General features: G+C 46.4%; 1 protein-coding gene across 7 annotated transcripts in view; it reads left to right on the top strand.

Annotated features, from left to right (window-relative positions):
* Positions 1-27,632, top strand: part of LOC119458444 (acyl-CoA:lysophosphatidylglycerol acyltransferase 1) — a 154,807-nt gene that overhangs the window by 114,802 nt on the left and 12,373 nt on the right. For 3 of the 7 annotated variants that reach the window (XM_037720280.2, XM_037720285.2, XM_037720284.2), the window contains exons 6-7: positions 2,042-2,205; positions 10,989-17,375. In XM_037720280.2, coding sequence (XP_037576208.2) covers positions 2,042-2,205; positions 10,989-11,258 — 434 coding nt within the window. In that variant the 3' untranslated portion in view covers positions 11,259-17,375. Of the gene's footprint in view, positions 1-2,041; positions 2,206-10,988; positions 17,376-27,632 lie in introns of those variants that run through there. The other 4 variants (XR_007468037.1, XR_007468038.1, XM_049671216.1 and 1 more) reach the window with 4 other exon arrangements.

The raw sequence follows: 27,632 nt of genomic DNA, 5'->3' as shown, positions 1-27,632 counted from the left end.
TAAATATGTATTCCAAGCTATCCAAACATTCCGCTCATGAATTCAGTCACGATTAGTGTGTTTTGCTCTTTTATTCAGCAAATATTTTGAAGCAGTGGCTTGTCAGTTTCTGACTCAGTGAAGTTCCTCGGTGCGGCCACTATCTGATTATTGTCTGCCTAATCGCTCGCAGGTGTGCTCAGTTCTGATAGATTTGTTCTTGCTACGCACAAGGCTTGAAACGTAGCTGTTTTGTACATTGTAATACCTTTTAGCAAATATATATTACAGCTAGTAACTCGCTTGCTCGTGTGGAGCATCACGAAACATTCAGCTTCGACCATTCGTGCGCCATCGGTGTAGTCCGTCATTTATTGTGCGTACATAGTGCGCGTCTATTCAAGTGTGCACCCATTCACTTATTCTTGATACGTCGGCGATAGAGTGGGCGTAAGTTTTCCTGCCATTTGGGACAAATTTGTATAGATAACGTGCGCTAAACTTACTATGACAGGAAGCGGCACTACTCCCTTTGTCATTGTCTAATGAGTGATACTCACTCTTGCCGACGTTCTGGGGATGAAGCCCTTTCTTTGAAGGTTAGCGATACAAGGCTGGAGGATGAGCAAATTTATGTATCCTCGAGGAAAGCCACACATCTCGAAGTGCCAGTAACACGTTCGGACAGTTGCAGCAGCGGTCCGCGAACTTGGTCACACAGATTCATTCCATTCCTTAAATGCCAGTCACTATTTTTGCAGCCAACTACTGCACACGTCTTCAATCCACATGATTCAATCTAGCATGATTGGAGCACAGTGTGTTAGTGAAAACTCGGTTGCATTTACCACAGCTGATCGCGCAGAAGCAAGGTAGAAGCGGTAATGGTTTCGTATTCATGCGCGGTCGCTGAGGAGACGTATGGCGTGCTGCCGTGAGCGCCATCTCGTTTCTCTAAAACAAACTGCTCCGCGAAAAGGGTCAATATTTATGTCCACTGCAGATGATGCAGAGTTACAGATTTGTAAATATTGTAATACAGTCTTTTGTTAACTTGCCAATTTCCTGCAATTTTTAAGAAACATGAAGGACCTAAATCAAGATTCTGCTTTCTACTGTCCGTAGAATTCAGCCATATTAAATGCAACAAACTTTGTTCAGATCAGTTCATCAGTTGTCTAACAAACGACTTTCTGCATTTCACATATATTCGAATAGGGAAATCGGAGTTAAGGTAAGTTAACGTCGGTGATGAAAAGAAAGTGTTTTTTTCAACATTTGTACAATTTTCAGTGACTTCAGATCACAAGACTGTGAGCAGCTGTCTGTATCACGTAACATTGTTTAATCATGTTTCTGGCTTGCGAATTCCTTGCGCACCCTTGGTTATGCAACAAGAAACGCGGGCTTTGAATATGGCCAGGGCTCTCTGCGGGCATGAGATCCTCTTGAGTTGCGCGGCGAGGTGTGAAAGCAGTTTTGCATGACTGGATTTTCACTCAATGAAACAGCGATTTCCATTGCTCTGCAGCAACCATTGAACAAGTGGGTTCCACCATGTTGGTCACGCAATCATGGAGTTGCAGCGATAGACACGATTGTGGGCAGGGCGCTTTCCTCTGGACGTTCTGGGTATTTTACTGCAGGTCATCATATCGGCACTTTCTTGCACCGCAGTTTGGCATTGAGCAGTCCTAAGTGGATGTTCAACACCTTTAAAGACTGCAAAGCATGATACTTACTCTGTATTTAGGTAAAAACACATGCAAACTTTTAACTTGTTTGTGTGTTGTTTTACTGTAACGAATAAAGGCGGCAATGCTTTATGAGCGGGGGCCAATCTTGGGCATCGCTTCGATGCCTGTGGAAACGGCTTGTGGAAATCGCTGTGCAGCGTGTGCAGCACTAGTGATTATTTTTTCGCTCCAGTTGCTGTATGTAAAACGACGTTGAAAGGTTTCGAGCTGCAGACAAAGACAGAATTGGCCCCGAGTGCTGTAAAGTAACAGTGCATACTGATTCTCACAAATGAACCGTGCATTCTGTTTGTGTTGACTTGCAGGAGAGGAACCACTCAAGTGGGTGGTGGACATCACTGTCGGCTACCCGGACATAGGCAAGCCCCTGGACTTGTTCGTCATCTCGGGTGGTTTCTGGAAGCAGTGTGTTGTCCACATGCACTATCGGCGTTTTCCCATTGCGGAGCTGCCCATCAATGACTCCGAGGTGAGAGCAGCATTGGCTTTGCATTCTGTAATAACATCCTGTCATGGCATCCCGTCACGGCATAGTCACAACCGTCAGGTATGTGGCGATTGTTTTGTATCCCAAATCATACAGTCGAACCTCATTAGGACGATGATGCAGTTGACGTGAAAATACCATTTCATGTGATATTAGTGGTAAGTGTACATGCTGATATCACCGAAGCTAAACATTGCATTTGGGTCTATGCAAAAAAAATGCAAGCTTAAGGGACCAGCAAGTAGTCTCTGGTCAACTTTGATGGCCTGTCGGCTGCTTGCCATGCCTTTACGTTGCACTTGAACAACACTGCGAGGGGCGTTCATAAAGTCCGTATTATTGGCATGAAAAAATAGAGAAAAAGAAACGAAATTTTATTGGAAGTTTATTCCTTCTCTACATAATCTCCTCCCAAAGTCACGCACTTCTGCCTGCAATGCATGAGCTGCTCCAGTCCAGTGCTTTAGAACTCTTCATTTTGAGAGTTCAGGAAGAGCTCGACTTGAGCGATGACTTCTTCGTCGTCCCGAAAATGTTTCCCGCGCAGTGTGCTCTTCATGCGAGGGAAGAGAAAGAAATCTGTTGGTGCGAGGTCAGGTGAATATGGCGGGTGAGGCAAAATTTCATAGTCTAAGGAGGCTGAATGCGTCGCCGTCACATGTGCCGAGTGAGCCGGTGCATTGTCATGGAGCAGATGGACGCCTTTTGTGAGCTTTCCTCTACGCTTCTCCTTGATAGCTACCTCGCAATTTGGTGAGGAGCTCGCAATAGTACTTTGCTATAATAGTTTGGCCTTTTCTAGCATAATCCGTGAGAAGAGCACCACAGCAGTCCCAAAAGACGCTCAGCATGACCTTGCCTGATGACGGCACAACCTTGGCCTTTTTTTGCTAGGGCGAGTTTCCGTGCTTCCATTGTCTTTTTTTTTTTTTGAAATTTAGTTTCAGGGTCATAATTGTGCATCCAACACTCATCCATGGTTATCAGGCATTCAAAAAAGTCGTCAAGGTCGCTCATGCAAAGTTTTAACCGTTTTGCGGCTGCTTCCTTCCGCAAGTCTTTTTGCACTGGCATCAGCACACGCGAAAATCAGGCTCACGGCAACTTTCGTCATATGCAGGTTGTTGTGAAGTATGTTGTGCACAGAGCCTACACTCACGCTAACCGGTCCTACTAATTCTTCAACAGTTATGCGCCGGTCAGCGAGTGCGAGAGCCTCCACTTGCGCAGCAATTTGTGGTTCACCATCGAGCGAAGGGCAGTCACTTCGTGCTGCGTCGTCCAGGCTTGTTTGATCGCACTGAAATCGTCTGCGCCATTTGACAACAGTTTCATAGGCTGGGGCATTGTCACCGTACACCGCCACCAGCTCGGCGTGAATCGTCTTGGCATCTTGTCCCTTCAAATACAAAAATCGGATCACTGCACGTGCTTCGACTTCCCCGATGGGTGCTGCCATTTTTGTTTTGGCTCCCTAGCGGTGTTGCCTGGTATTACATAGAACATTAGTTTTATACTACGCTAAAACTAGACAGACGCACACTCATTTTGATGCATATTGTGCACGCCTTTTCCAAATCTGTCACACTGATAATACGAACTTATGAACGCCCCTCGTACAATCGGTCTCGGGTGTATCAAACCTGGACGTATCGAATTATTGTTTATATCGAACTGTTGCAAGATCCCTTTGGAAATCCCAAGCAAACGTACAGTCGCTCCCGGATATATCTCAAAGTATTGTCTATATCGAACAGTTGTTGCATTAGTTGTTGCTTTGCATTAGTTTGAATTTACCAAAATGACCGCAAGACTCGTCGCTGTGCGATTCGCGTGGCCACGCTGAAGACATTTCATTCGTGCACGCACAGGTGGGAACGGCCTTGAGTGATCTGAAAACCTGAACGGCACTTTCGAAACTGAAACTAACAGCTTGTGTGTGGTGTCGGCAGTCACAGAGGCAGAGGCCGCAGGGGAAGGGCCAAGAACGAAGAGAGTACGTATCGGCCATGAGGCGTCGGAGTGCTGAGTGGCAAACAAGAGACCCGCGGACATTTTAGGGTGGTCAACAAGCTAGGGCGACTGGTTCCAACACAAAGTCACTCCGAGACCCGGCAAAACAGTCTATCTGGCTCCTTGCTCACGTATGACGATCAGCCGATTAAACGGCGCATATTGCAACGGGCATGTGGTGGGGCACATTCATGTGCGATTGCAGCACAAGTGCACTGATGGCGGCATGGCGCTTATTCATACAGACTCGTTTGCTTCTACAGCGAGTCTATTTCTACCTTTTCTTGAATGAAAATGTGCACCACGCACTCCGAAGCGCACGAGACACACTACGGTTTTTTGTCTGGGCAACATGGGGTTTTAGGGTTAGCGTTGCGAAGAGCATTCTGCAGCGCGAGCAACTTGCAACGTTTGTGAGTAAAAAATAGGCCAACTTTTGTGCAGTCGACATGGTCTTGGAGAAGCAAATGGGTTAGTTTCCAGCTTTTGACGATCTTGGGAAACTGTCGGAGACATGCGGCAATCTTATATAAGCTTCAGGTAGCCATATTTTATATTTCGAATTATCGATATATCAAACTATTTCACGATTCCCTTCGAGTTCAATATATCCGGGATCGACTGTATGCTATGTCTGACTACCATTCACCGCTACATTCGAATATCGCGTGGTATGCCCCTGCAGGTGTGCTTCTCCTGATTGGGAGCCGATCACTTCCCGTGTCATCGGAAATATTCATGCTGACGAAGTGGCACTGTTTTGGTAGATGCTGTCAATCAAGGCATTGAATCTGAAGGGCAGTACATGCCATGGAGGAAAAATGAGCAAGGTGTGTGTCAAAATGTGGATGGCTCCTGCAGCAAGGGTCTTGTTTGCGCTCCATAATGGCAGATTTGCTTCAGTAAGCATCAGCGCAGCACAGTCTTGTGATGCGGTGAAGCATACTGATAGTGGCAGAATTGTCGTGCAGTGAAGCTATTCTTTATTAATAAGGGGAGCATCACGTTGCTTCAAGAATGCAAAAGGCTTCCTAGTCGGATTTGCGCATTCCACAAAAAAGTGTGGATGAAACTGAATCTTTTCACTGAGTGGCTCGGGCATGAGATGCCAAAGTCTAGATGTCAGCATCGCCACGTTTGTCTTGTAAGGTTTCCGGGAATTGCATTTTAGGGTACTGCGAGTGGTTAAAATGAATCCTACCCCAACTCTCACTTGGACAGATCTTAACATTACAGTTTGGATTTAACAAAAGCATCACACATCGCATCCGCCCTTTGCAGAGAGACCATCGCGGCAGCGGTGCACAAGGCTCATCGCTGTGTAATTCGCAAGCCAAAATCTGCACGGAACTCGTTTTATTCATGCTCACAGGGACACATCAGTGGGAATGGACCTTGGGTGTTCTGCAAGCTGAAACCCACTTTTGAATCTGCCTGTCTGGTTGACTCATTGCCGACGTACTATCATATTATGCCAACGCACTATGGCATGTTGTAACAGACATGCGGCCAGTCAAGCTCACGCGCAATTCGCCGTGCAAGTGCGCTGATGGCAGCATTGCGCCTATTCACACAGGTTGCCCTGCTTTCACGCTGCGTCTATTTCTGCCTTATCCCGAATAAAAATTTGCAACACGATGCATGCGAGGTGCAGCACAGTCTTGCAGCCAGGTGACACAAGCGTTTAGGGTTAGAGTTGCAGTGAGTTTGATTGTCAAAGACCATTCTGCAGCTTAGTGACTTGTGACATTCGTCTGCAAAAAAAAAAATAATAAGTAAGCTTTCGTGCATTAGGCGCTGCCTTGGAGAAACAAATTGGCAAATTCCTTCTTTTCACAATCTTCAACGCGCACAGAGTTTTCAGATAAGCTTCAGGAAGGCACATTATATATTTTGAATTATCAATATATAAAACTATTTTGTGATCCCCTTCGGTATTCCAGTATCGACTGTCTAATTAAAAATGTCAACAATTGCGTCGTCATTACTACGAAACAATGGAATCAGGATTATCATGCGAGACCAGCATGTAAAAGAAGACACACACAGGTGCTTCTTTCTGTCTTCTTTGATGTCCTCGTCATCCATGTGCTTAAGGAAGCTTTAGCTCGGGCCCAACTCCGATGCTGCTTTTCTGAGATAACCACTGGTCCGACTCAAATGAAATGTGCTGCATTTCAGAGCGCGCTGTTTTAGGTTGCTTACGCTGAGTATTTGACTATTTTTTATATCGGGAATACACATTTTAAGCTGCGTGTGAAAAAATATTCCCTTCAGTGTAGACGATATTGCCTCTGAACTTGCATTTTTGGTTTTGTTATAGCAGTAGAGTACTCATTGAAATAAAGCATGATCAGCGAAATTTTAAATTTACTTCATTATGTACAATAATTTGCTGTAGCTGCGTTCATTATATCAAACAGTTAATCGTATAGATGATAACGTAAAAGAAGACACACACAGGTGCTTCTGTCTGTCTTCTTTGATGTCCTCGTCATCCATGTGCTTACGAGGAAGCTTTAGCTCGGGCCCAACTCCGATGCTGCTTTTCTGAGATAACCACTGGTCCGATTCAAATGAAATGTGCTGCATTTCAGAGCGAAAGGTAAATTTTAATGATTCTTGGTAGTGAAATTTTAATTTAGGGCCTGTCTTACGAATTTGCAAAAATTGGTAAGCTTGAAAAAAAAAAACATGCACAAAGGTTGCGGATTCATTGTTCGGCACCATGAACAGATATTGCAGTTCTGTAAACTGCATCGATTACAGCATCCAAAGCGAACAAATGTTGTATATGAATTGTTATCTTACGTGAATTTGTTACATTGTTTACAAGGGTTTTCCAAAAGTCCTACTGACATTTAGTGGTAAATTTGAGAGCCATGTGTAATACATGAATTTTGTCCGCTTTAGATGTACTATAAGATGCAATTTACGGAATTGTTATATCGTTTTTCATAGCCGAGTTACAGAGTTGGAAATTCGATAGTTTCGTGTTGTGAAAACCTGCGATTTTCAGCAATTTTTATTAAAACATTGACGGCCTTAATCAGAAATGCACTACCGACAGTCACTAGATTTGAACTTTTGCTTTTAAATGCAACAGATCTCGTCAAATTTGGTGCAGTGGTTGCCAAGAGAAACAATTTCTTCTTTCCCATGTATTTATTTAGATGGGAGCCCCCAAGCTAAAGCTTCCTCTTAACTATTTCTAAGTACTATGTCTTAACAAGAAGGCCGAACATCCACACTCGTTATTATATCGAGCTTTGACTAGTATTGACAAGCTTACACGGTCCAAAGGACAGGTTGAAGAATACAGTCGAAACCCACGATAACGGAATCCCGGGACTACGAAATTCTCACGACAACGAAATGTTTTCGTATCCCCGGCGAACGCGCATAGGGTTCAATGCATTTCGTACCTCTCGATAACGAAATGCTGCTAAACTGCAATCCCGCAACAATGAAAATTGATGGGACGTTTCCCTACGCACTACCTGCTCGCGCAAAGTCAGCAGAGTGCAAAATGCGCTCAAATTCCTTTGCTGCACACTTGAATTGCGTAAAGTGCCACAGCATTGCGCTTGCATGGGCACCGCAATCTTTGTTTACAAAAAATGGCCCGGTGCTGGGAGCAGCTGCACGCGCCGGAAGTTGTCATGGCCACCTGTGTTGCTTGTTTCGACAGCCGCGTCGCAATTGACCTGTTCTTGGCAGATCCCGCCGCACATGCACCACCGAACAGCGCCTCCTCTACTGCACCGAAGCACCGTTTAATAAGAATGACACGAGCAAAACAGACGCTGATGCTAAGAAAACTACCGACAAAAAGGTAGCTCCGTGTGGGCTCCAAAGTGCAATGTTTCTTGCTGTATCGCTCGAGGTGGACACCTGAACTATGCCAAAGCACAAGCGCACGTAAACGACACCATTCGGAAAGTGCAAAGTGCGATCGTGTGGCACGCCCGCATTGGTTACATTTCTCCATGTGCAGAAAGAAGCGCAAAAGAAAGAGCCGTGCGTGGAAAAAAGGGTGAAAGAAGGAAGAGATGCACCTCTGTTGCTAGGTGACACTTGTCCGAGTGGAGCATGCGCTCGTAAAACCTGATGCGTCGTCGCCTCTGCAACAGATTGCAAAGTTCTCGCTTGTGATTTTTTTTTCTCGGGCACCGTATCAGGTTTTCTGGACCCAAGCGCTGCAGCGTCCACTCTCTGCGCCTTGTCGTCTGCTAGCCTACTGTTTCGGCTGCCGTGAAGGATACACGGAAATCTAAGAATCCCCAGATTTCGGAATATTAGTTCATAGTACTGAGGCGTTGTTAACATAACAAGGAAACTAAATAGTTTGTAGTACTGAAATATTTTTACATTGAAACTATAAGAAGTTAGCAGGGGATTTCTGAATAGGTCGTTAATGTGGTGTTTCACTGCACAAGGTTTCACTGCACTTGTTGCGTTGCAAAGGAAAATCTGCGTTTACTACATGGCAAGGGTCGACAAGGTGAGCTAACTGATTTTTGCTATAAATTTTCATTTTGCTGACTATTTTCCTATTTGTACTGTGTTATTTCGCAATAAATGAAATTCTCTCGACAGCAAAATTCTTCAGTTTCAATGCCGATTTCGTAATTGCGGGGTTGAACTGTAATCGCTTGGACACTCGGCACTCAGCACTTGGTTGCTTACGAATATTTTTGTTGTCTTGGAAAGGTATTACAGCCAGTCTACATTCCTCTTGACCGCCTTGTCGGCAGCTGTACTCGTAGTAAAGATTTTTTTGATCCGAGGGAGAGTGAGAGAACATTTCATTGAAAGTGAAACCCTCAGTCCTGTGGAGGAAATGGAGGCCTAGTCTTTAGCCAGGCCTATACATTTGAGAGGTCCGATAAGGTGTGCCGTATTCTCGAACTATCACTTATGGGGGTGTACACGCTTAAAACGCTCTTCGTGGTGTGTGTCGGAGGAGGAGCCTGCAAGCCACGCCCTTAGGAAAGTCCTGGGACTGAGTGTGGCGAGGATGAGCAGGCTCCTGGACACTCCCATAAAATGTGGGGGTTACCTGGGCCACATGCCATGCAGGGAAGAGACCTGACTCTTTAACCTGCATATAGTGTATTGTGTGGGGACTGATTGTATGTGCTTCCAACCTGGGTTTTCTCCTTTGCAGCTTTTTGCTACATTCAGGTGGAGGGAAACTTTTCCTTTCATAAAACTTCACCAGTCATTGTTCACATTAGAGAGCTTTAGCTGGGTGTTAGTGCACTTTGCTCGCATTTCACTCGCTCAGGCACTGCAGAGAACTGCATTGGTTTTGCATTTCTGACAGGCGCACACCCCAGAGACACGAGCGACACACAGTCAGCTTGGCTGCAAAACAACAAAGCCAAGATACGCACATTAGGGCAGAATGTGCAGAAAATTTGGCAGCAGCGTGAGAACAATGTTCAGCTGCTGGCATGAGCATTGTGTGCGCACACACTATCACTACTGCAAAGCGGTGGTGTGCAAATAGCTTACATGGGCCTGAGGATGCTTAGTAGACGGTAAACGCTCAGTGAAAACTAACTGCAGTCACCTACCGCTAACTGGGACGCTGATAATTAGGACATGCTTGATGATTTGGACAGCTCCGTGGCACCGCCACTAGTGCCATAGACTTAATGTATAAGGACGACCGAAATTTTGGACAACCTACAGCGCACCGTGCAATAATTCAGACTCCATGCATGAGTCGAGCAGAAATAGAGATATTTTCATTTTGGCACGTTGCCGGCATTGTCGTCGGCCATGTTGCATGCATTGACTGTACTTTCGTTTATCTGTAGCGACAGCATGACAATGGTTGAGATGCGGGCTGCGATTTTGTAGCGATGCCTTCCACTCGGTTCCATACCACTTGTATCATCTACCATTCATGGCCGGCTGTTCAGGTGATAATGCGTATGAAACGTTGCTCTGACCACTGACGAAGTGTGGAAAGTGCGAAAAGGAATAGCATAAAAGCCATTTGTAGAAAATTCTAGCCACAGATTTTTCAAAAGGTATTCAGTAAACACTTTGCCATCTATGTAAATATAGCAAAGCCTCGTTATAACAAAGTTAAAGGGGGTGTCAAACACACTTTCTTGTAACAGTTGTCCACCCAGAAAGGGGAGGGGCAGCAGGGTGCTGTTAGTAACCACTGAGTAAGCTAATGGAAAAAAACGTGCACAGCAACAAGGGACCGTGAAAGATTACTTTCCGCTGCATTTTCGGCAGCGAGATGACTGCTTTCTTCAATGCAACTGTCACTGCTAATCAATCAATGCAGGAGAGGGGCAGAGTGTGAGCGTGGCTTCCGACTCAGTAGCACAGCCGGTATGACGCATTGCAAGGTAGCGAGCAGCTCCGGGAGCATTAAAACTGCTGAATCAGATGAGTTACAAGCAACATTGTTTGCCGCCAGATTTTGGCAGCAAACAATATTGTTTAAAGGAAGATGGTTAAAGCAAGTTTTTGCTTCTTTGTTCAGGTTATGGAAATTTCCAGGAAAGTTGTGATTGCATTGTTATGACCTGTGTCATTATAACGAAGTTTCACTGTAAATGCCAGAGCAATGTCCTGAATGTGCCTTTCTAGACTTTACGGTGTCGCTGTCATAATGATTGGTATTCACACTGCTTGAGGAGAATGCCTGTTTTCTGTTTCATTTCTTTGTCTAGATTTAAGCGTTATGACGGTGTGCTCTTAATTTCCGTTCATTCTTCCAGGCCCTGACAAAATGGCTGTACGACCGGTGGGCGGAGAAGGAGGACCTCTTGGACATCTTCTACCGCACGGGGCGCTTCCCGGGGCGGCTCCATCAGGGCAGCGGGGAAGACAGCGGCAAGAGCCTCGCTCCTCTGCGCGAGACACCCCTGCGCGTCGACTTCAACATCGTCTGGATTGTGCTTGTGCATGCCTTCTTCATCATGTCGACGCTGTTCCACGTGGCCCTGTTCCGCTGGCTCGCCTCGCTCGTGCCGTTGCCGTTCTGGTGACAGTTCCTCGCTGCGATGACGGGAACGGAGAGTGCGAAGCTGCTGTGGTGCGGATTTCTGTGTAGTTGCACTGCGCGGCAGGTGTTTTTGCGGAGCGGCCTCAAAGGCGGGCAAGGTCATCCTCTTTAGGCTCTCGAAAACATGTGCTCCCTGCTCCCTTGAAGGCTTGATTTCTCTGGAGTGGGGATGTTGGAGAAGCGTTTGCGTCTGGTTGTGAAGGAAGAAGCTCTTCTTCTTGAGAGGGGTGGAGCTCTTTCACGGTTGAAGGTTCTTGGAACGCCCCGATTACAAGTCGAAAACATGTTGTGTGGGGTCCGAGGCTGACTGCCTGTGTGTGAGTGTGCCTGTGTGTGTGTCGGGCGATCCTGTGAGAAAGACATAAGGAAAGACGGTTGATGTCTGAAAAAGCTTTGCCGTAGAGTGCTTTCCGCTAAATGGAAACCAGAGGAGATGCCGGGAATTTGGCGTGAGGAAGTTGAAGCCGATGCTTCATATTGCGCTGAGCTGTTTCCACATTTCAGAAGGAAACAAATAAGTATATCTTAGAAAGGGCACAGAAGGGGCCTGGAAAACTGGGAGACATTCCTTGCTGCTGATTGGAGACGGGAAGCAGTGAGGAAGGCATGAGGAAAGTCCACGAAAATGTTCGCTTAACCTGGGACCAGCAAATTCAAACCAGCACATGCTGCCAAACTTGGCTCAGAGCCTCAGGAATGCCTGGCAGAAACATTAGAAACTATATTCAGTGCCGAGTCATATAAATATGGGCTCATGCTACAGTCTGTCAATATGTCATACTAAATGCGTTTGCAAGAAAATGTTGTCATGATATATATGTACATGGAAGTAAATTGCATGGCAGACAACATAAGCTTAGTTTTTTATAGGTTGTTGTATTAAGAAGGCTTAGTCCAAACTACAATGTTGCAAGCACACCATAAAATCTCGTATATAATTTGAGCGTCAGTGTAAGCATTACATGGGGCAGTTCTGGTGTGATTAAAGACAATATCTAATCCGCATATCTTGAAGACCAAAAAGAAAGATTTAAATGACATATGCCGATCAGGCAATATTACTGACGCAAACCTGCACGTTTTCAGCCACAGTGGCAGCTTCTAGTTATGCCAGAAAAAGAAAATGCAGCAACTGCTCACCAGAACTCGATTGCTGGTCAGCTGTCTTGACTGTAATTGAGTAAATTGAGCCAACTCATACCAGTTCAACGTGAAGCCTAACTGCACACCTAATTTCTCAGCTAAGTTGAAGCTATGTGTAACTTGGCAGCCGGTAATTGCTGACTGCTTTCACTTGTAGCCTAAATTATCAGTCACTGGATTGTTGCACAGAAAATAATTTAACTTCTATTATGCTTTGTTCTTGTCAAAACTCCTTTCATTTAGCTTTGTTTAGCTCTAATGGTTCTAGCACTTGTGCCTCTGCTGTCGCTCTTGCATAGAGCTGCAGTGAATTTTGCAACTGGCGGGAATTTCACCGGCAGATGGCAGCAATTTTGTCAGAGCAATTTCTTCAATGCTTTGTGGCGCAGCCATTCATGGAGTGGTTCACTGCCCTGAGGCAGCCATGAATGAAGATGCTCGTTAATTGAAAAATGCTCATTTTGCTTCTGATAAGGAATGCCATGGGTTTGATTTTTGAGTGAAACCTCAAATCAGTTTGGAAATCAAGCATGTAAAGTCATTAGGATCTCAAAAATCAGATGCAGATTCAAGTAGCCTAAATCCGAATACAAACCTCGCACTGTATGCAGGTATTTATAACATCTATAATATTCTGGCGCCAGCTTTAAGCTTTTGAAAATATTTCAGGTAACAACCCCATCTGGCCCTCGCAAGTCCAGCGGAGCGATTCATTAGTGGGAGCTCACAGGAATTTACTTGAGGACTGGTAGGAAAGCATCCACACTCATGACAGTGCTCTTGCAATGCACTTGCCAGTTAATCAGCTTCTGGGAGGCCGCCAAATATAGCTGGAGCACCCAAGTTTCTTGTGAAGCTCACTGATTCTATTCAAGCTCTTTTCAGGGTAAAAGAAAAAGTTTGAAAAAGAATAAACGACAACTCTGCTACGGAGGGTGAGATTGAAAGGCTTATTTTTCCCCTTGCGAGTACATTCGGTTGCAAGCTTTGAAATAAAACACTATATTTCTCATTTGATAACGCATTTGTATTGCAGTGGACAAAATTTGTTGAATACACAATACTCTGCCACGGAGCAGAGACTTTATGAAAGTAAAGAAGAACATCTCACCTGACTCAGCATCACTGACGGCAATTTCAGGTAGCTAAGCCCTGTGCGACGTGCTCACCATCATGCTACAGGAGTGCGACTCTGCAGCAACAAGCCCGCCTTGATGTAGTCCACGAAAACGTCCAGGACAATTGATGACTGTGGCCAGACTGTGTCCATGTGATGACTCTGTGACTCCGTTCGTCAGGACCGTTCTCTTGCGGCCGTGCCACGGAGGCAAACAGTTTGGACGCCCGCAGTGACGGAACTAGAGTTCGACAGATGTGCTGCTGCTGTCTTGAGCTACCAGGTGTCCTGGCATGCTTGGCTTCAGTGCTTGATCATCTGTTTTGAGCTCGCAGAAATGTGATGATTTGACGCTGGTGCCTGATGACCAAGGGATCTCGTGCTGTACTTCGGCGAGGTGTGAATTATGAAGGTTTGCCTGGGCAAGAGAGAGGTACAGTTTATTGGGCTGTGATCGATGTTGGAGACGTTTAGCCGTTACTTTCAGTTTGTTTGTCACAAGGAAATTTCAGAGCGCTGTGGACTGAATTCTTGCATTTTGACAAGCCCAAGTTTTCCTTTCTCTGGCGGTGTCGGAGATTCGAGTGTTGCGGCTTGAGCATTTTGAGTTTCAGAGGCAGGAAGCTTTTATCGTGGGAGTGAAACACGCACAGGTGTTGGCTGAGGTGTAATCATAGCAAATTGTGTCGGCTGTTGCATTGGTCTGTCGAGTTTTGTTTTCTGCACACTGTGGTGGACAATCTGACGCAATTTGCTAGCATGTCAGGAGCACTGCTTTTTAGTTAGTGCAGTACCTAATCGTTGGCCACAAAGATAACGCAGCACTTTGTTTTTTGTTCTTTTGTTGTTAATAAGGAACTTTGATGCTGGGAGACACATACCCAGACTTACCATCATTCTCAGTTCTTTAAAAAAAATAGCATTTAAACATTGTTTTTGCTGTAATGAAAACATTAGCTTGCAGTTATCGAGGTGCAGCCTCGTCAATCTTGGAATGAGTGCCATGTCTTTTATTCTAGCCATTTTCTCACTGCAACGGCTTGATATTCAATTTTTGTGCTGGTCACGCTAGTGAGCTCATGTTATTTGGTTTGTACAGTCAACCGTCGTCAGTGCTGATTGCCTCTTCATGGGTGTTCATGAAGGACTTTTTTTTTCTCGTCAAGACCAAATTGTGGAGTGTATCAGTGGCTCCCCAGCCTATGTAACATAGCCGCTTTCATTAAAATGGAGAGATTTGTTACTGCTGTGGGTAAGAAACAGGACAAGCGTGAATGCAGTTGTAGCTGACCTATATGAGAGCACCAGTGCATCTAAGAGATAGTCAATCAGAGCTGGTTGCAAAATTGATGAGATAAAAGTATCCAGTTCGCACAAGGCGGTAGACAAGGCCAAGGACGCTTGCCAATAGTCTGTGCAAGGCAGTGTAGTGCAAGTGTATGTGCAGTACGTCAAAATGACCAGTTCGTGGTGCTTTAGCATGTATAGGGCCTCTAGCGTTCACTTTGAGTAGTTTAGCAGGATTCTTCATCACTCTTATGAATGGTGGCACTGTAGCATGCACTTTAATGGCCAGAAAGTTAACCCTGAAGTGGTCTGTGCAGAAACGGCCGCAGCCTGTGGCTCAAGGTTTCAGTAGATGCAGTTCCGTGCAGCGTCTTTTTCAAGCTCGCACCTTACGGGGAGCTTTCATCGTACAGCAAATGAACAACAAAGCTGGGCTTATTGGTATAAATGCTGCGATTCATAATTTAACAGTGCTAAAAACAAGTAAGAAGCTTTTAAGGCTACTGGGACCTGTTGTGCTTGTTAGTCTGGTGGGGATGCCATTCATTATTAGTGAAGAGAAACTCGGGTGAGGTTTGGTGGAAGGTATCCATATTTGGGACTGTGCTTTTGCTGTGCACTTACAAACAAATCGATCAGCTATTGAGAGAGTACACCAGGTGTAACCAGAGCTATTATACCTGGGCGAGAGTGAGGTAAGGTTCTTTGGGCTGTGATTATACTGAGTGTTTCAGTGAACACTTTCAAAAATTTTTGAAGGTTGCCTGTGGCAGATAGCACAATTCTAGTTCATGGGCTGGTCTGCTCGAAGAGGTGGACATTACTTGCACAGAAAATTGAAATGCATAACCTGAAGAATTAACAAAAATTTACTAATTAATGTTATAACTAATTACCTTATGGCCCATATTGCAATTTACAAATTCCTGCCGTGGAGTTCGCAAGGCAGATCCACTTGGAATGAATTCTCAGGATGACATTTGTTTCGAGATATGAATTCCCAAACTTTGTGGAGGAATGGATTCGCGTTCCAGTTATTTTCTTAACAAAACGTCATTTTATGCATTGAAGTACAAAAGTAACTGGTATGCCAATGGATTTCTCCGCAAAGTTCAGGAATTAATATTTTGAAACTGGTGTCATCCTGAGAATTCGTTCCAAGTAGATTCGCCTTGCGAACTCCACGTCTAGAATTTGTAAATTGCAATGTTGTAAACTGCAATAAGGTAATTAGCTAAAAACTTAATTAGTGAATTTTCTATTCGGTTATGCATTTCAATTTTTTGTGCAAGTAATTTCCGCCTCTTTGAGGAGACCAGCTCGTGAACTAGAATTGTGCTATCTGCCACAGGCACCCTTTAAGCGTTTTTTAATGTGTTCACTGAAACACCCGGTATAGTAGCATATGTGAGTATGGGAGAAAACACATGGGACAGTCATCCCATGTGCGTATTGCTGTCGCTTCTTTGTTTATAGCACCGGTGAAGTATGGATTGCGATACTTTGAACAAGAGAGTGAGATTCCCAGCAAGGCCTGTGTTGTTGCCACAGGTTGGCATACGGATTGCTCACAAGTGTCACAAGATGCATTTTTTGCCATCAGCTCCAGCATTCTACGATGAGCAATTTTCAGGTTGCCCATGAGTGACTTGTTTCGGGTGTGCTCTTGCAAACTTGCAGTGAAAGTGGTCCTGTAAATGAATTGCACCATTGGAGCACGCCTATCTTGACTGGCGCTAGCTCCATCACTTCTGGCTAGGGTAAAAGTATGCACCATGAAATTGCACAGTGACCACCATGCTCGGCGACCACTGAGAAGTTGTGGCTGGAAAAAACTGCACACAGTTTCGAGTCATATCTAGGGTAGAATTTTCCCAAGCTTGGCACTCTTCACAATTATCACCCTTCAAGGTGTATTCTTGCCACGCAATAATTGTCGATGTGTGTGTTTGCTTCATTGTTGCATGCCTAGCACTTTCATGTCAGGAACCTAGGTCCCTAGGTATTAGCGCGTAAAGACCTAGGTACCAGGTATCCTAGGGGTCAGAGGCCTAGGTATTTAGTACCCAGGTCCTTAGGTGCGGAATGCAAAGGTACAAGTGCGAAGTCGCTGAGCATGCAGTGTGAAGAAACCAAATGAACAGAGGATTCACTACGATTATCACTTTGTGGCAAAGTTACACCTAAAGGGTGTGCAGTGTAGACACGCATGCAGGGAGAGCTACACAGTCATGTCCTTACCGAGGTTGCAGAAGTGAACTGTGCTTCAGTGAACTAGGTTTGCAAACAGAATTATGTTCTCGAGTGTAAAACAAGGGAATGAAATGCTGATTGAAACCGTCGATTTCCTTTTGCACTTGCACTCTGCAGTGCCTGTTGACTTCTCATGATTTGACTGCCACCGTATGTCTTGTTGGTATTCAACAAAAGTTTGTTACATTTTATTGCTACGGTATTGCTGTAAATATAAATGCGTATTTTTTTTCTTTTTACTGTATGCTGCATAAATATGTTACTTTCGTACAGAGAGTGCATAAAATTCCTCAAATTGTGTCTTGTGTTGTCAGACTCTTTGTGAAAGCTAAGGGAAAGCCATGTGCATGTGATTATACATGACTGTGTTTAGTACGTAGAAAATCGAAACATTATTTACGGAACCTACAACGTCCAGAACAAAAAGTTGCAGCTAGCCACTTTCTTGACAAAATGTCCACGAGTTTTAGCACGAGAGACTTGTGCACGTGTCAACTTATTCTCAGCTACATTTTTGCGGAGCAAACAGTTCGTGGCCTAGGTAAATGCTGCGCAGAATGTTGTGCAACTTCTTTTTGTCACCAACTTGGCATACTGCGAATGAGGCATGGAGCATAAGTAGAACATCGAGTTCTTACACTCGGTCTCAAGTTCAAATTCTCGACCAGGCCACGATGTTTTTCAGCCTCAGCCCATTGAGCTCCAAAAGGACAATTTTTTAAAATTGGCTTTCCTGCCACAGTATTCGGGCACTACCTCCTTTATAAACCTTGCATATAACCCTTAGCACACAGTGCCTAGTGCTTGCGGAGAATATTTTCAAGGCAGCATGGTGCGAACGCTGAGATTACTTTAAAGTGAATAGCTTCCTTTGGCTCTTGCCCATTTTCGTGGTCAGCCGCTGCAACCAAGTTGCGGGGCCATCGTCGTCGTGCTGTCATCTCTATCGTCATCATTCCATTGTCGTCACACGCTGCAATCTTGCCATCTACAAAAACATGTCGACAGTAATTTGTTCTGCATCATACAACACCAGCAGTAAGTAAACTTTGCAAGTACTGTTTCTAGTATGTACATTTAATTTGTTTGGTAAGTGTTGGCTATTCGTTTACTTTGGCAATCGCAACGTTTTCAATGGGAAGCATTCTTTGTTTCATACCAGGAGCTTCACGGTAGGTATGCAGGAAGGTAAGTTCTTGTCCCTCTGTTTTGGACTCGTCAATAAAATGTGTCCGATAGTGCGATTCAACCTCAGTCTGCCAGCATAGAAGCCTGATGGTCTACACATTAGGCGACAACTGATTTTGTTTCTTTCCCACTTGTGTCTGGGCTAATGCCAACCCTCTCGTTTGAGGCTGCTGGCACATGTGCTCAACCTAATAGTCAAAATTGCCAGCGTTGCATAGCAACAACCGTGTATTTTCTCCTATTGTGCCCTCATGGCAGCTTTGCTATTCTGCACCTTTGGGATCGGTGCAGGTTATAACGTTTCTTCGCCGGAGTACGAGAAAAAAAATGTCATGCCATCATAGTTTCCCATTCGCACTTTCCAATACCTATAGGTGGCGCGGCGCAAGTTCAAGATGGCCGGGTTAGAGGTGATGGAGGGGCCGATGGAGGGTCGAAGAGCGCGTTTCTAGAAGCAGGTGGCTTATGAGTATTCAGATTACTTGACCCTTAGATATAGAGAAACGCAAAGGTGTAACGTCGAACGACAGTCTAGACGCGCCGAGGGCTGATGGCTTCGTGTGCGCTCTGTTCCGCCGCTTACCGTAAAATTCGGAATATAGGTCGGACCAGAATATGGGTCGACCCCCCGAACTTTAATTCTAAAAAAACGAAAAAAAAAAGACCGATATAAACCGGTAAAAAATTACCGGTGTATAAGACGGGGGTCGACTTTATGCCGCGGTCTTTCGAAAATAAGTTCGACATATATTGCATTTTTTTGTTACGGTAGTTCGCATTGGAACGAGAGGCAGCACGAAGGGCAATTCGCTCGCTGCAGCTGCCGATATTACTAGCATCGGCGTTTTGACAGCGAGTGTCCGCGGTCATCGGCCGGGATGCGCTTATGTTTGCCTGTACGTGCGTGACAGAATGCTTGTTTAGTTAGCGAATGTTTACAAGTTCATACGGTCCATAAAACTACTATCCTTACTTCGTACAGCTGTCTACTAATTCGCTATCGTAATGGGTGCTTCGCCTTTCGGGCGAAACTGCGACATTCTTATTTAACCATGCACAAAATTCTGCTTGCATGGTTGCGCATAAAGTTGCAGTTGGCTGAAATCATTAGGTGTTTATTTATGCTAATAATGTTCCATGTTTTCTGTCAAGCTAGCTCCACACTAAAGAGCGAAAGGAAATTGTATAGCAACAGCCTTTTAAATAAATGGCTAGAGACTGCCTGTCACACATGATCGTCCTAAAATACTCTATTTTAGGTTTTCTTTTGTAGCAGCGTTTCAAAACGCAAAAGCCTAGGATTTATTTGCGAGGCAAAATAAGTTCACCCTAGCCCGTGGCATCAAACCCACTTCTAAGCGAAAGGTACGAATCGTCGCAATTATCATAATGCACTTATCGTAATAAAAGGTATGTGACGCGATATGATGCGAGTGCATGCCCCCTGCCCCGAATCGATGACGCCTTGGACTGCCTCCACGGCGCCACGTACTTTTCATTGACGCGACGCGTAAGGCTTCTCTACGGCGGGAAAAAAAGCTGAAGGGTCGCTCTTTCAAATGAGGCCAAGATGGCCGCGTAATGGCGGACGGCTACGAAATGCGGCGCCGCCGAATATGGGCGTTTTTTGCGATGTTTTCGCGAGAAACCACGTCGAGTTCGCTCGTTTATTTGCCAATTTCTTTAAAACTACGCGTCTGAAAGGTTCAAAACTTCGGCTATCGGTGGAAGGGACCCCGATAATTACGAATATGACAAAATTGAAAAAACGATTTTTTCGCGATTTCTCGATCCTAAAGACCCGCGTCCGCCCTTAAAGGGCAGCTCCGGCGATTTTTTGACCATGTCGAGCTAATCAAATATTTAGGTTCCCGAGACCCTCCTGTGATGCACCTGATAGGAGAATTGTTCCGCAAATTCGAAAATAATTTTAAATAAGCAAAAAAGCGCGAAAACGAAACCGAAACCTGAGCAAGCAGTCGAGCGAACCTCTGCATGTGACGTCACGAATGTACCCCGGCGGGGAAGGCGCGCAACGCATGCCGGTATCGCCCGCGGGGTGAACGAAAGCGGCGAAGAGCAGACGCTCAGCTTATTCGTGACCGCGCCGGAGCTTCGGGGACCTTCGGGTGACATTGCATGTTAGCTGCACCACCTATTCGGTTCTGTCAAACAGTGACAGTTATGAGTCAGAAGAATTCAATAGCCACGAATCGCCGTCCTCCACCACTAGAGCCAGCACCCATGCGCAACATATCGCGCTGCGACATGAAGACCAAGGGTAGTCCTAACCACTGATATACGTGCTGCTTGCTATTTTAGGTGTTTTACCCCTCTCAGGGAACCGCTTCGCATGCTCACTGTAAGATGTGGAGCACGACTTTACGCATTTGTATCCCACAAGGACGCCGCTGACAGTCCAAAGCACCGACCTGTGCATTTGTTTACATCGGCAGGTACAGCGACCACTCGTACGTCGTTCGCTTGAGATAGCCGCTCATCGGTGACATCAATTAATGTCAGAACATATTGATAACAATATCAAAACACGTAGATTTTGTGCATGTAAGCACCGTTACATCTCTCTGGGTCGCGCTGATACGTGCGACCACACACCTTCGGAAACAGCGAGCGGGAGACCGTAGTAGGAAAGCGTTGTGCAGCCTGCTTATCATTCTTCGTATTCTCTTCATGCACACAATTAGTGTTCCGTAAAGTAGACATAGATTGGGACATCGCGCGTATGATCGTTCATTTAGAGAATGTATAGTTTTCTCGCGGAAACGCCGATGTCATGAAGTATGAAATCGTTGGCAGTTGAACGAGACGGTTGTTTACGCATGCTGTATCGAAGGGGCCTCCGCTTAATTGCTGCCCATTTGGGATACGAGGCAAACAGTGCACCTCGTAAGCTAAATAATGAGTCAGCCTAACAATAGGTAATAATACACCCATGGATTTGCGTAGTCACATTTCATTTATGGAAGCGCCGGCGAGTGCGACTGGCCGCATTCGAGAACGGCAACGTATACGGATGTTGATTGCGCGTCGTGTTGTCGCTTCTAGCTTTTTGCGTGTGCACTGTACGAAATAAGGAATGGTTTTTTTCAAATCCGTATGGTCAAAACTGAACTATAGAAGCAGCTTTCCTCATCCTAATAGCTTAATTAGCTTCATATCAGTGGGTCTGGTCCGCCAGCAGCAGACGCACGAACTCGGCCACTGCGATAGGCTTAACCTCGGCTGAACGCGATCGGCATCGGCTCAAACTGTGTTTGCGAATGGCGAGGGCTGAAGTTCGTGCAGCCAACAATGCAACACCGCTTGCCACCCCGCATCACTTGCCCGTCCACAGGGAATGCAACTTCTCGCGACAGCAACATCTCACGCCAAGCGCTAGCTCACGATCGTCGACTCCTGCACACTCTCGTCGCTGTCGTCTGCATGATCCCGGCATGCTCCGCGTGGACCATTCCTGACGTCATACACAAGGTGGCTTATAACTGAGGAGGGGGTAAGGTAGGGTGCTCGAGGCAATAAATTAAATTCATTTGTAAAAAATCTGTGGAACTCTCAAGCCTCATTTTTTTAGGACATGACGGAGGTATTCAGAGGAACAGACCCAGCGAATTTCATCGACATCCGTTGACATCGAAAATTCGCCGGAGTTGCCCTTTAAAGGTTGTTTGAAGTATTTCTCCACATTCAAAGTAGCTAATGTGAACATTTTATAAGTATTTTCTACACATCAAAGTTGCTAAATATGAACATTTTACACGTGCGATAAGCGCGTGGTAGACAACTTGGAAAATATGACTCCCTGAGGCTGCTATGCTTAGTCCTGTTGGTGTGTCATTAGTACGTGTAACGTTGCGCGTAACAGACACGGACAGCAGCTAAGGAACGCAGATGCACACACGGAAATAATGCGTTATAGGGACCTCTTTCGTTTGAGAAAGCGCGCGGTGCTGTTCTAACGTGCGATTCAGCCAAAGGAAACTATATAGCGCGTATTGGCTCGTGTCCACGAAAGACGCGCGCCTATTATACGCCGGCGCGAACCACGCTTCCTGCATGCGTACACAAGGCGGCCGCAAAACGTGTGCGCGATCATTCAAACCCGAAGCACACCCACGTCCGAGAGAGAGACCACGTGATTAATTTGCCTGCCGCCAAGGCCGCGCCTCGTGCGACGTATAATTGCGCGGCTTATTTACATCCTCCCACGGGAGACGTCGTAGTGGTCGTCGCGGGAACGTGGATGCTCGCGCCGTGGATGTGGCTAGCCTTAATAAGGCGTGGACACGTGAACGGCGCGTGGCAGCGACCACGTTGTACGCGTTTCACGCTACATACTTGTACGGTGCCGCTTGATATCCAGCGTTTCCTTGCAAAAAAAAAGTTGCGCGTGACATTCGATTACATCTGATCAAAAAAAAAAAAAAAAACAGTTAACGCTGAGCAGACGGTCCTTAATGACCGTCTGTTCAGTGTGTTGAGCTCGTCTGCTCAATGTCGAGCGCCATGCAGAGCGCGCCTGCGTAGCTTCCATTGCAGTGCCTGAGGTCAAATTCCACAAAAGCTCTTCGTTCGTAATTCAACTAATTTCCCCTTGACTGGCCACCTTTCATGATAATGTTCCAGCATCAGGATAGGGCTGGAATTTCCTCTTACCAACAATGTTTTGTGTAACAGTTCTTTTTTTTTTCTTTACTTGATGCGTGCCAGACGGTGTCTCTCATCAAGCGCGGTATCGTCTGTCTGCGTCGCTCTCACGTGACGCGGAAGGCTGTGATCGCGCCGCGTCGTCTGCTACTGCGTGCGCGGCTTGTGCCGTCTGGAAGCGTCTCGCGAGAGGTGGACGGACGAGACGGGGCAGCGCGCGAATGAATGAAACGCCGCGCTATTGGTGGTTGGTGCGCATGCGTGGGAGGAAGCGCGTAGCGTACATCTGATCGGCAGTCACGTCTCACTCATTGTGCGCTCGTCATGCAGTATATAGTGTAGTACACCGTGTGGGAAAAGGCGGGACCGCAAGACGGGCGTCTGAGAGAAATATGCAGCTTCGAAACGTGCGAGTCCAGCCGGTCTAGCTTATCCTTGTTTCCTTGCCTTGTTTTTTTTATTGCGATAGCAATTATATGGACACTCAAAAGCAGATTTCTGGCCGTCGCCGTCGCCGTCGCCGTGAGGTTCCGTATGACGTCATTTGGAGAAGAATCGTCGCCGCGCGCCGAACGCTGTATGTGCGAGTGAAAGGGCGCGAGGGGCGCGTCTTTCACGGGGAGTGAACGCACGGCGGAGAACAAACGCGCGTTCTGCGCCGTGCTCGCTTAAGGGCTGCAGAAGTAGGCGTCTCTTTTCCTCCTTTACAATCACCATATATGTAGAGCAAACGCGCCTTCTTCCGACGCGCGAGAGGCCGTGGGGGAGGGGGAGGGAAGGGAGGCGACGTTTAGCTGCGGGCACCAAGTGCCTATTTATGTCAGAGGCTCCGGCAACAGTCACCAACGCCGCACGCATTTTGAGCGAACGCGGTCAAAACGCCGATGGCGTCGACAACAGTTCTGCGGGTTGCCGATGCTGCTGCATGTCCAAATTTATACAGCTGATAAGCTAATATCATTACTCCGTATAGCTCTCTACAAGTTTGCTATCGCAATTGATGCTTCGCCTTTCAGGTGAAACTGCGACAACTTTTTCTTTCCTTGCTTTATCTCTTTCATTTTTGTTTTCTTGTCTTTTGCCTTTTTGTTTAATTTTTTTATTGATAAAATACTGCGGAAACGAGGTCCAAGCCGGGTGAGCAGAATACACAATTATTTACACAGAAGAACAGGATGAAACAAGCTTGTCACACGCGTTGCATACAATTTCTTTGGGCATAAGGTAGACGATTACGAAAATTTAAACAACTTGGTTATAATACAACTGTAACTAATGCATGAACTAACACATTAATTACACACATGGTATACAGGTCACGGGCGCTTGGGGAAATGCTTCAATTAGTTTATTCCAGTCAGTTATTGCACGTGGAGAAAGAAAGAAGAGTACCGAAAAGTGTCAGTCCTTGCGAAAATTGTCGTTAGAGAATGAGAGTTGTTTGATCCGAAGCAATAGCAGGTTGTGCGCTTCCTGCTTTTCGAGCAGGACGCTCATCACTCGCCAGAAGTTTTGAAATGAGGTGCAAAAAAGGATAAGAAAACAAAAAATAAGCATTGTCATCAATAGTAGTGATTGGTTGTCTCATTATAGTGATGCTAGAACGGAGGAAGTGAAGCAAAAAGTTGTTTCGACCGCTTGTAACTCCAGCATTACGCTAATGCCTTAACGGTGGTGATACGAGGCGAATAGGGTAATAGGAATTTAAATTAAAAAAAAAAGAAAAAAAACCTGCAAGTGAGCATAGGATGGTTCCGGAAGTTTACGATCGTGCGATAACGATCGTCGCCATTCGTGGCGACGACGATGCCTTCGAGCGCGAGAAAATGACGGGTAACTGAAAATCGGAGTGGCGCCCCCCATGAATTTGTAGACTGCGGTACATCTCGCGTGACGTCAGCACTGGATGACTCGCTGATAGCGATATAGAGGGACGTCGCGTGCAGAACACGTCAACTCGTCCGTTTTGGCGTGGGCGATTCAAATAGAGGAGCCAGAGTGGGGACCGTCAGCGGCAATTTTCTGCTCAACAAAGTATATAAAGCGATATATCGGCTCACAGGAAACGATGCGAATAATCTGTGGATTAGCTCGACTTTTTCTTTTGGCGCCCCCTTTAAGTTTCACTATCCGTATCTGCAGCTTCGAAAATGCGTGGGAGTAACTTTGAACGAAAATGCAGAGTTCCCTTTCGCATCCGGGTGCCGCGCGATACGTTCGCGTCACCGTCGTGTTTTGACCGACTCGCGTTTTGAAACGGCCTCGTTCCGTAGCCGCGGCTAAATATGTCGTCGAGCCTCCCCGGCAGACCCACCGCAGCTAGCTAGTCGACGAATCTTTTCATTCACACGTGGGTGTGTGCAGCAAACGCGGCCGGCCGTCGGCGCGTGTGGGCGTGTTTGCGAGTCGAACGAGAAAGAAGCCGTGTTTTAAGCAAGCAAAGGGGTGGCGGAGGCGTGCTCGTAGTCGGCTTTCCCGCGAGGCAGGCCGTCTCGTGCTTACGCGGTGTGGGCCGACGCTTTCGAAGGCGCGCGCGCGAGTGTGCGTAGGAGGAGCACGACGCAAAACCCTACGACGACGACGGTGTTGCCCGAATCTCTTCTTCCCACTCCGCGCCGCCTTTGGGCAAGTTTATGTTGCGGTGTATATACTGCGTCGTTTGTGTGTAGTTTTTCGTTATTCGGGGCGAAAGTGTGTGGGCGCTGCGCTGTATACGGGAGGCCGCCGCGCCTCATTTTAATACGCCTGAAAGAGCGCAGATAGCTGAACACTGCCTCGGAGACTAGCGCGCGCCGGCTGGTTACATCAGGCGGTGCGCGCAAATATCGGAGGCCAAGATGGAACATGCGAGTTTTCTATTATAGTAAGATACAACTTAAAAAAAAAAAACCACCAGTCAGCTACAAAGGCTCACGGACCGCGCGGGGTTGTGTTACTTACCCGCCAGCCAATCACGGAAGCAACAAAATCGTCGTCATGCAAACTTTTCTAAACGGCGTCGTACTTGATACGACTTGTCGTACTTGTACGTTCCCTATAATATAGACGAATGAAAACGTATAAAATTATGCGGTTATAAGTTTATTTTTGTGGTTACCGCCTTATTAGGTAACAGGGAAAGTTTGAAGTACGAACTATTTGCAGCCTCGCGGAGGAACAGTGGCTGGCGGTTATGAGGGCGTGGGCGGGGCTTCGCTGCAGACTTAAGCTGTATCCGACTATAAACTCACTAGCGGTAACTTTAGTGCGGCGCTGCGAACTCAAGCAGGCTATCTGGCCATTTGTCACCGCCCCGTTTCAAAGTGGATGCCGATAAATCGTCGTCATCTTCGTCGTTGGTTATCCATGGGAACGATGGACAGTAACTGGATTTGTCTATCTTCGTGCTCGGGTAGACGTTCTGTAGCGCGTTGTTTATCAAGTTTTATCTTTCCATATTTCTATAAAATATACGCACGCCCCAGCGACGGCTTCCCGTGAGTGACAGAAACCGATCTCGAAGTTCGTATTTTACGGGCTGCATGCGTCGGAACTGAATGCAGAGCCGGAAGCACGCCATAGCCGCCACGTTCGAGACACTCACTACCTATAATTTCTACGGCTCGGCAATGTCTGTCGTAAAGAATTGATCTGTCTCACGCGACAGTGGACAACACTTCGTCCGAGGTGCTGGGAGAAAGTGGGCGACGAGAGAGGGAGGAGGAAACGAAAAGTGGGGAGACAGTCGCAGCGCGAGGTTGCTGCACGTGCCACGAATTTGCATTCTTTCGTGTTTTTTTTTTTTTTTTGGTTTCTCGCTCGTTAAGTCGCGAAAGCCCTCCCACGCTGTCGATCCGCAGCGAGAGTTCGCTTAACCAGCTCTTCGCCCGAGCGACTCTCGGAACTCGCGAGGGCGTTTTAATATGTGGTCTAGATATCCCTTCCATAACCCGATCTTCCGCCACAGCTCGTTTCTCGACATCCTCTTTCCTGGAACTTCCACCTGCTCGCGGCTATCGTTAACTCGTACCGGAGAGAACGATGCGTGGGCGCCCGTGCGTTTCTCTTCGTAACAGTGTTCGTTTCGCTTTTTTCTACTTTTTATGCGTTAGCATTAGCAGTGTAAGTGGGGAGGGGGGGCATGTGCGTCAATTGTGGGAAGCCGGTCGCGTTGTAGAGGTAGAAAGGGGATTGGGATCATAGATCCGTGACCTTAAGTTGTGCGACGCAATGCTAAGCATTTCCCTCGAATTTAGTTCTAAATCACCTCTGAATTTTTTCCCTGCGGTTTATCGCGCCCCATGCGCGAATGAGTCTTCCCCGTTCGTTACGTTCGTTGGCGCGCTTTGCACATCGACCGTTAGTTAGGGACCGGCCCCGTTTCAAAGAGTGCCCATTAAATCATCATCATCATCGTCATTCCTCATTTGTCCCCTATCGTGTCGAATTGCTGCGAAACGCGCGCAAAAAAACTGGCGGAGTTTTTTTTTTTTTTTTGCCTTGTTTTCCTCTCCCCTCCTTCTTTCCACATCGGTCTCGTTTAGTCTATCACCGCGCGTTCGAACTATTTAGACGTGTAGGGGGGTCGTTCTTCTTTCAGAGTATCGACCTACGTGCCTGGTAAAAAAAAAAAAAAAAAAAAAAAAAAAAAAAAAAATAGGGGGGGGGGGGGGGGGTGTTGGCGTCGGAGGTGACGAGCGAGCTAATCAGCCGCACTCGAGTCGA

The sequence above is a fragment of the Dermacentor silvarum genome, chromosome 7 (assembly GCF_013339745.2).
Source record: "Dermacentor silvarum isolate Dsil-2018 chromosome 7, BIME_Dsil_1.4, whole genome shotgun sequence".
Classification (NCBI taxonomy): domain Eukaryota; kingdom Metazoa; phylum Arthropoda; class Arachnida; order Ixodida; family Ixodidae; genus Dermacentor; species Dermacentor silvarum.
This window is presented reverse-complemented; position numbering and strand designations above follow the sequence as displayed.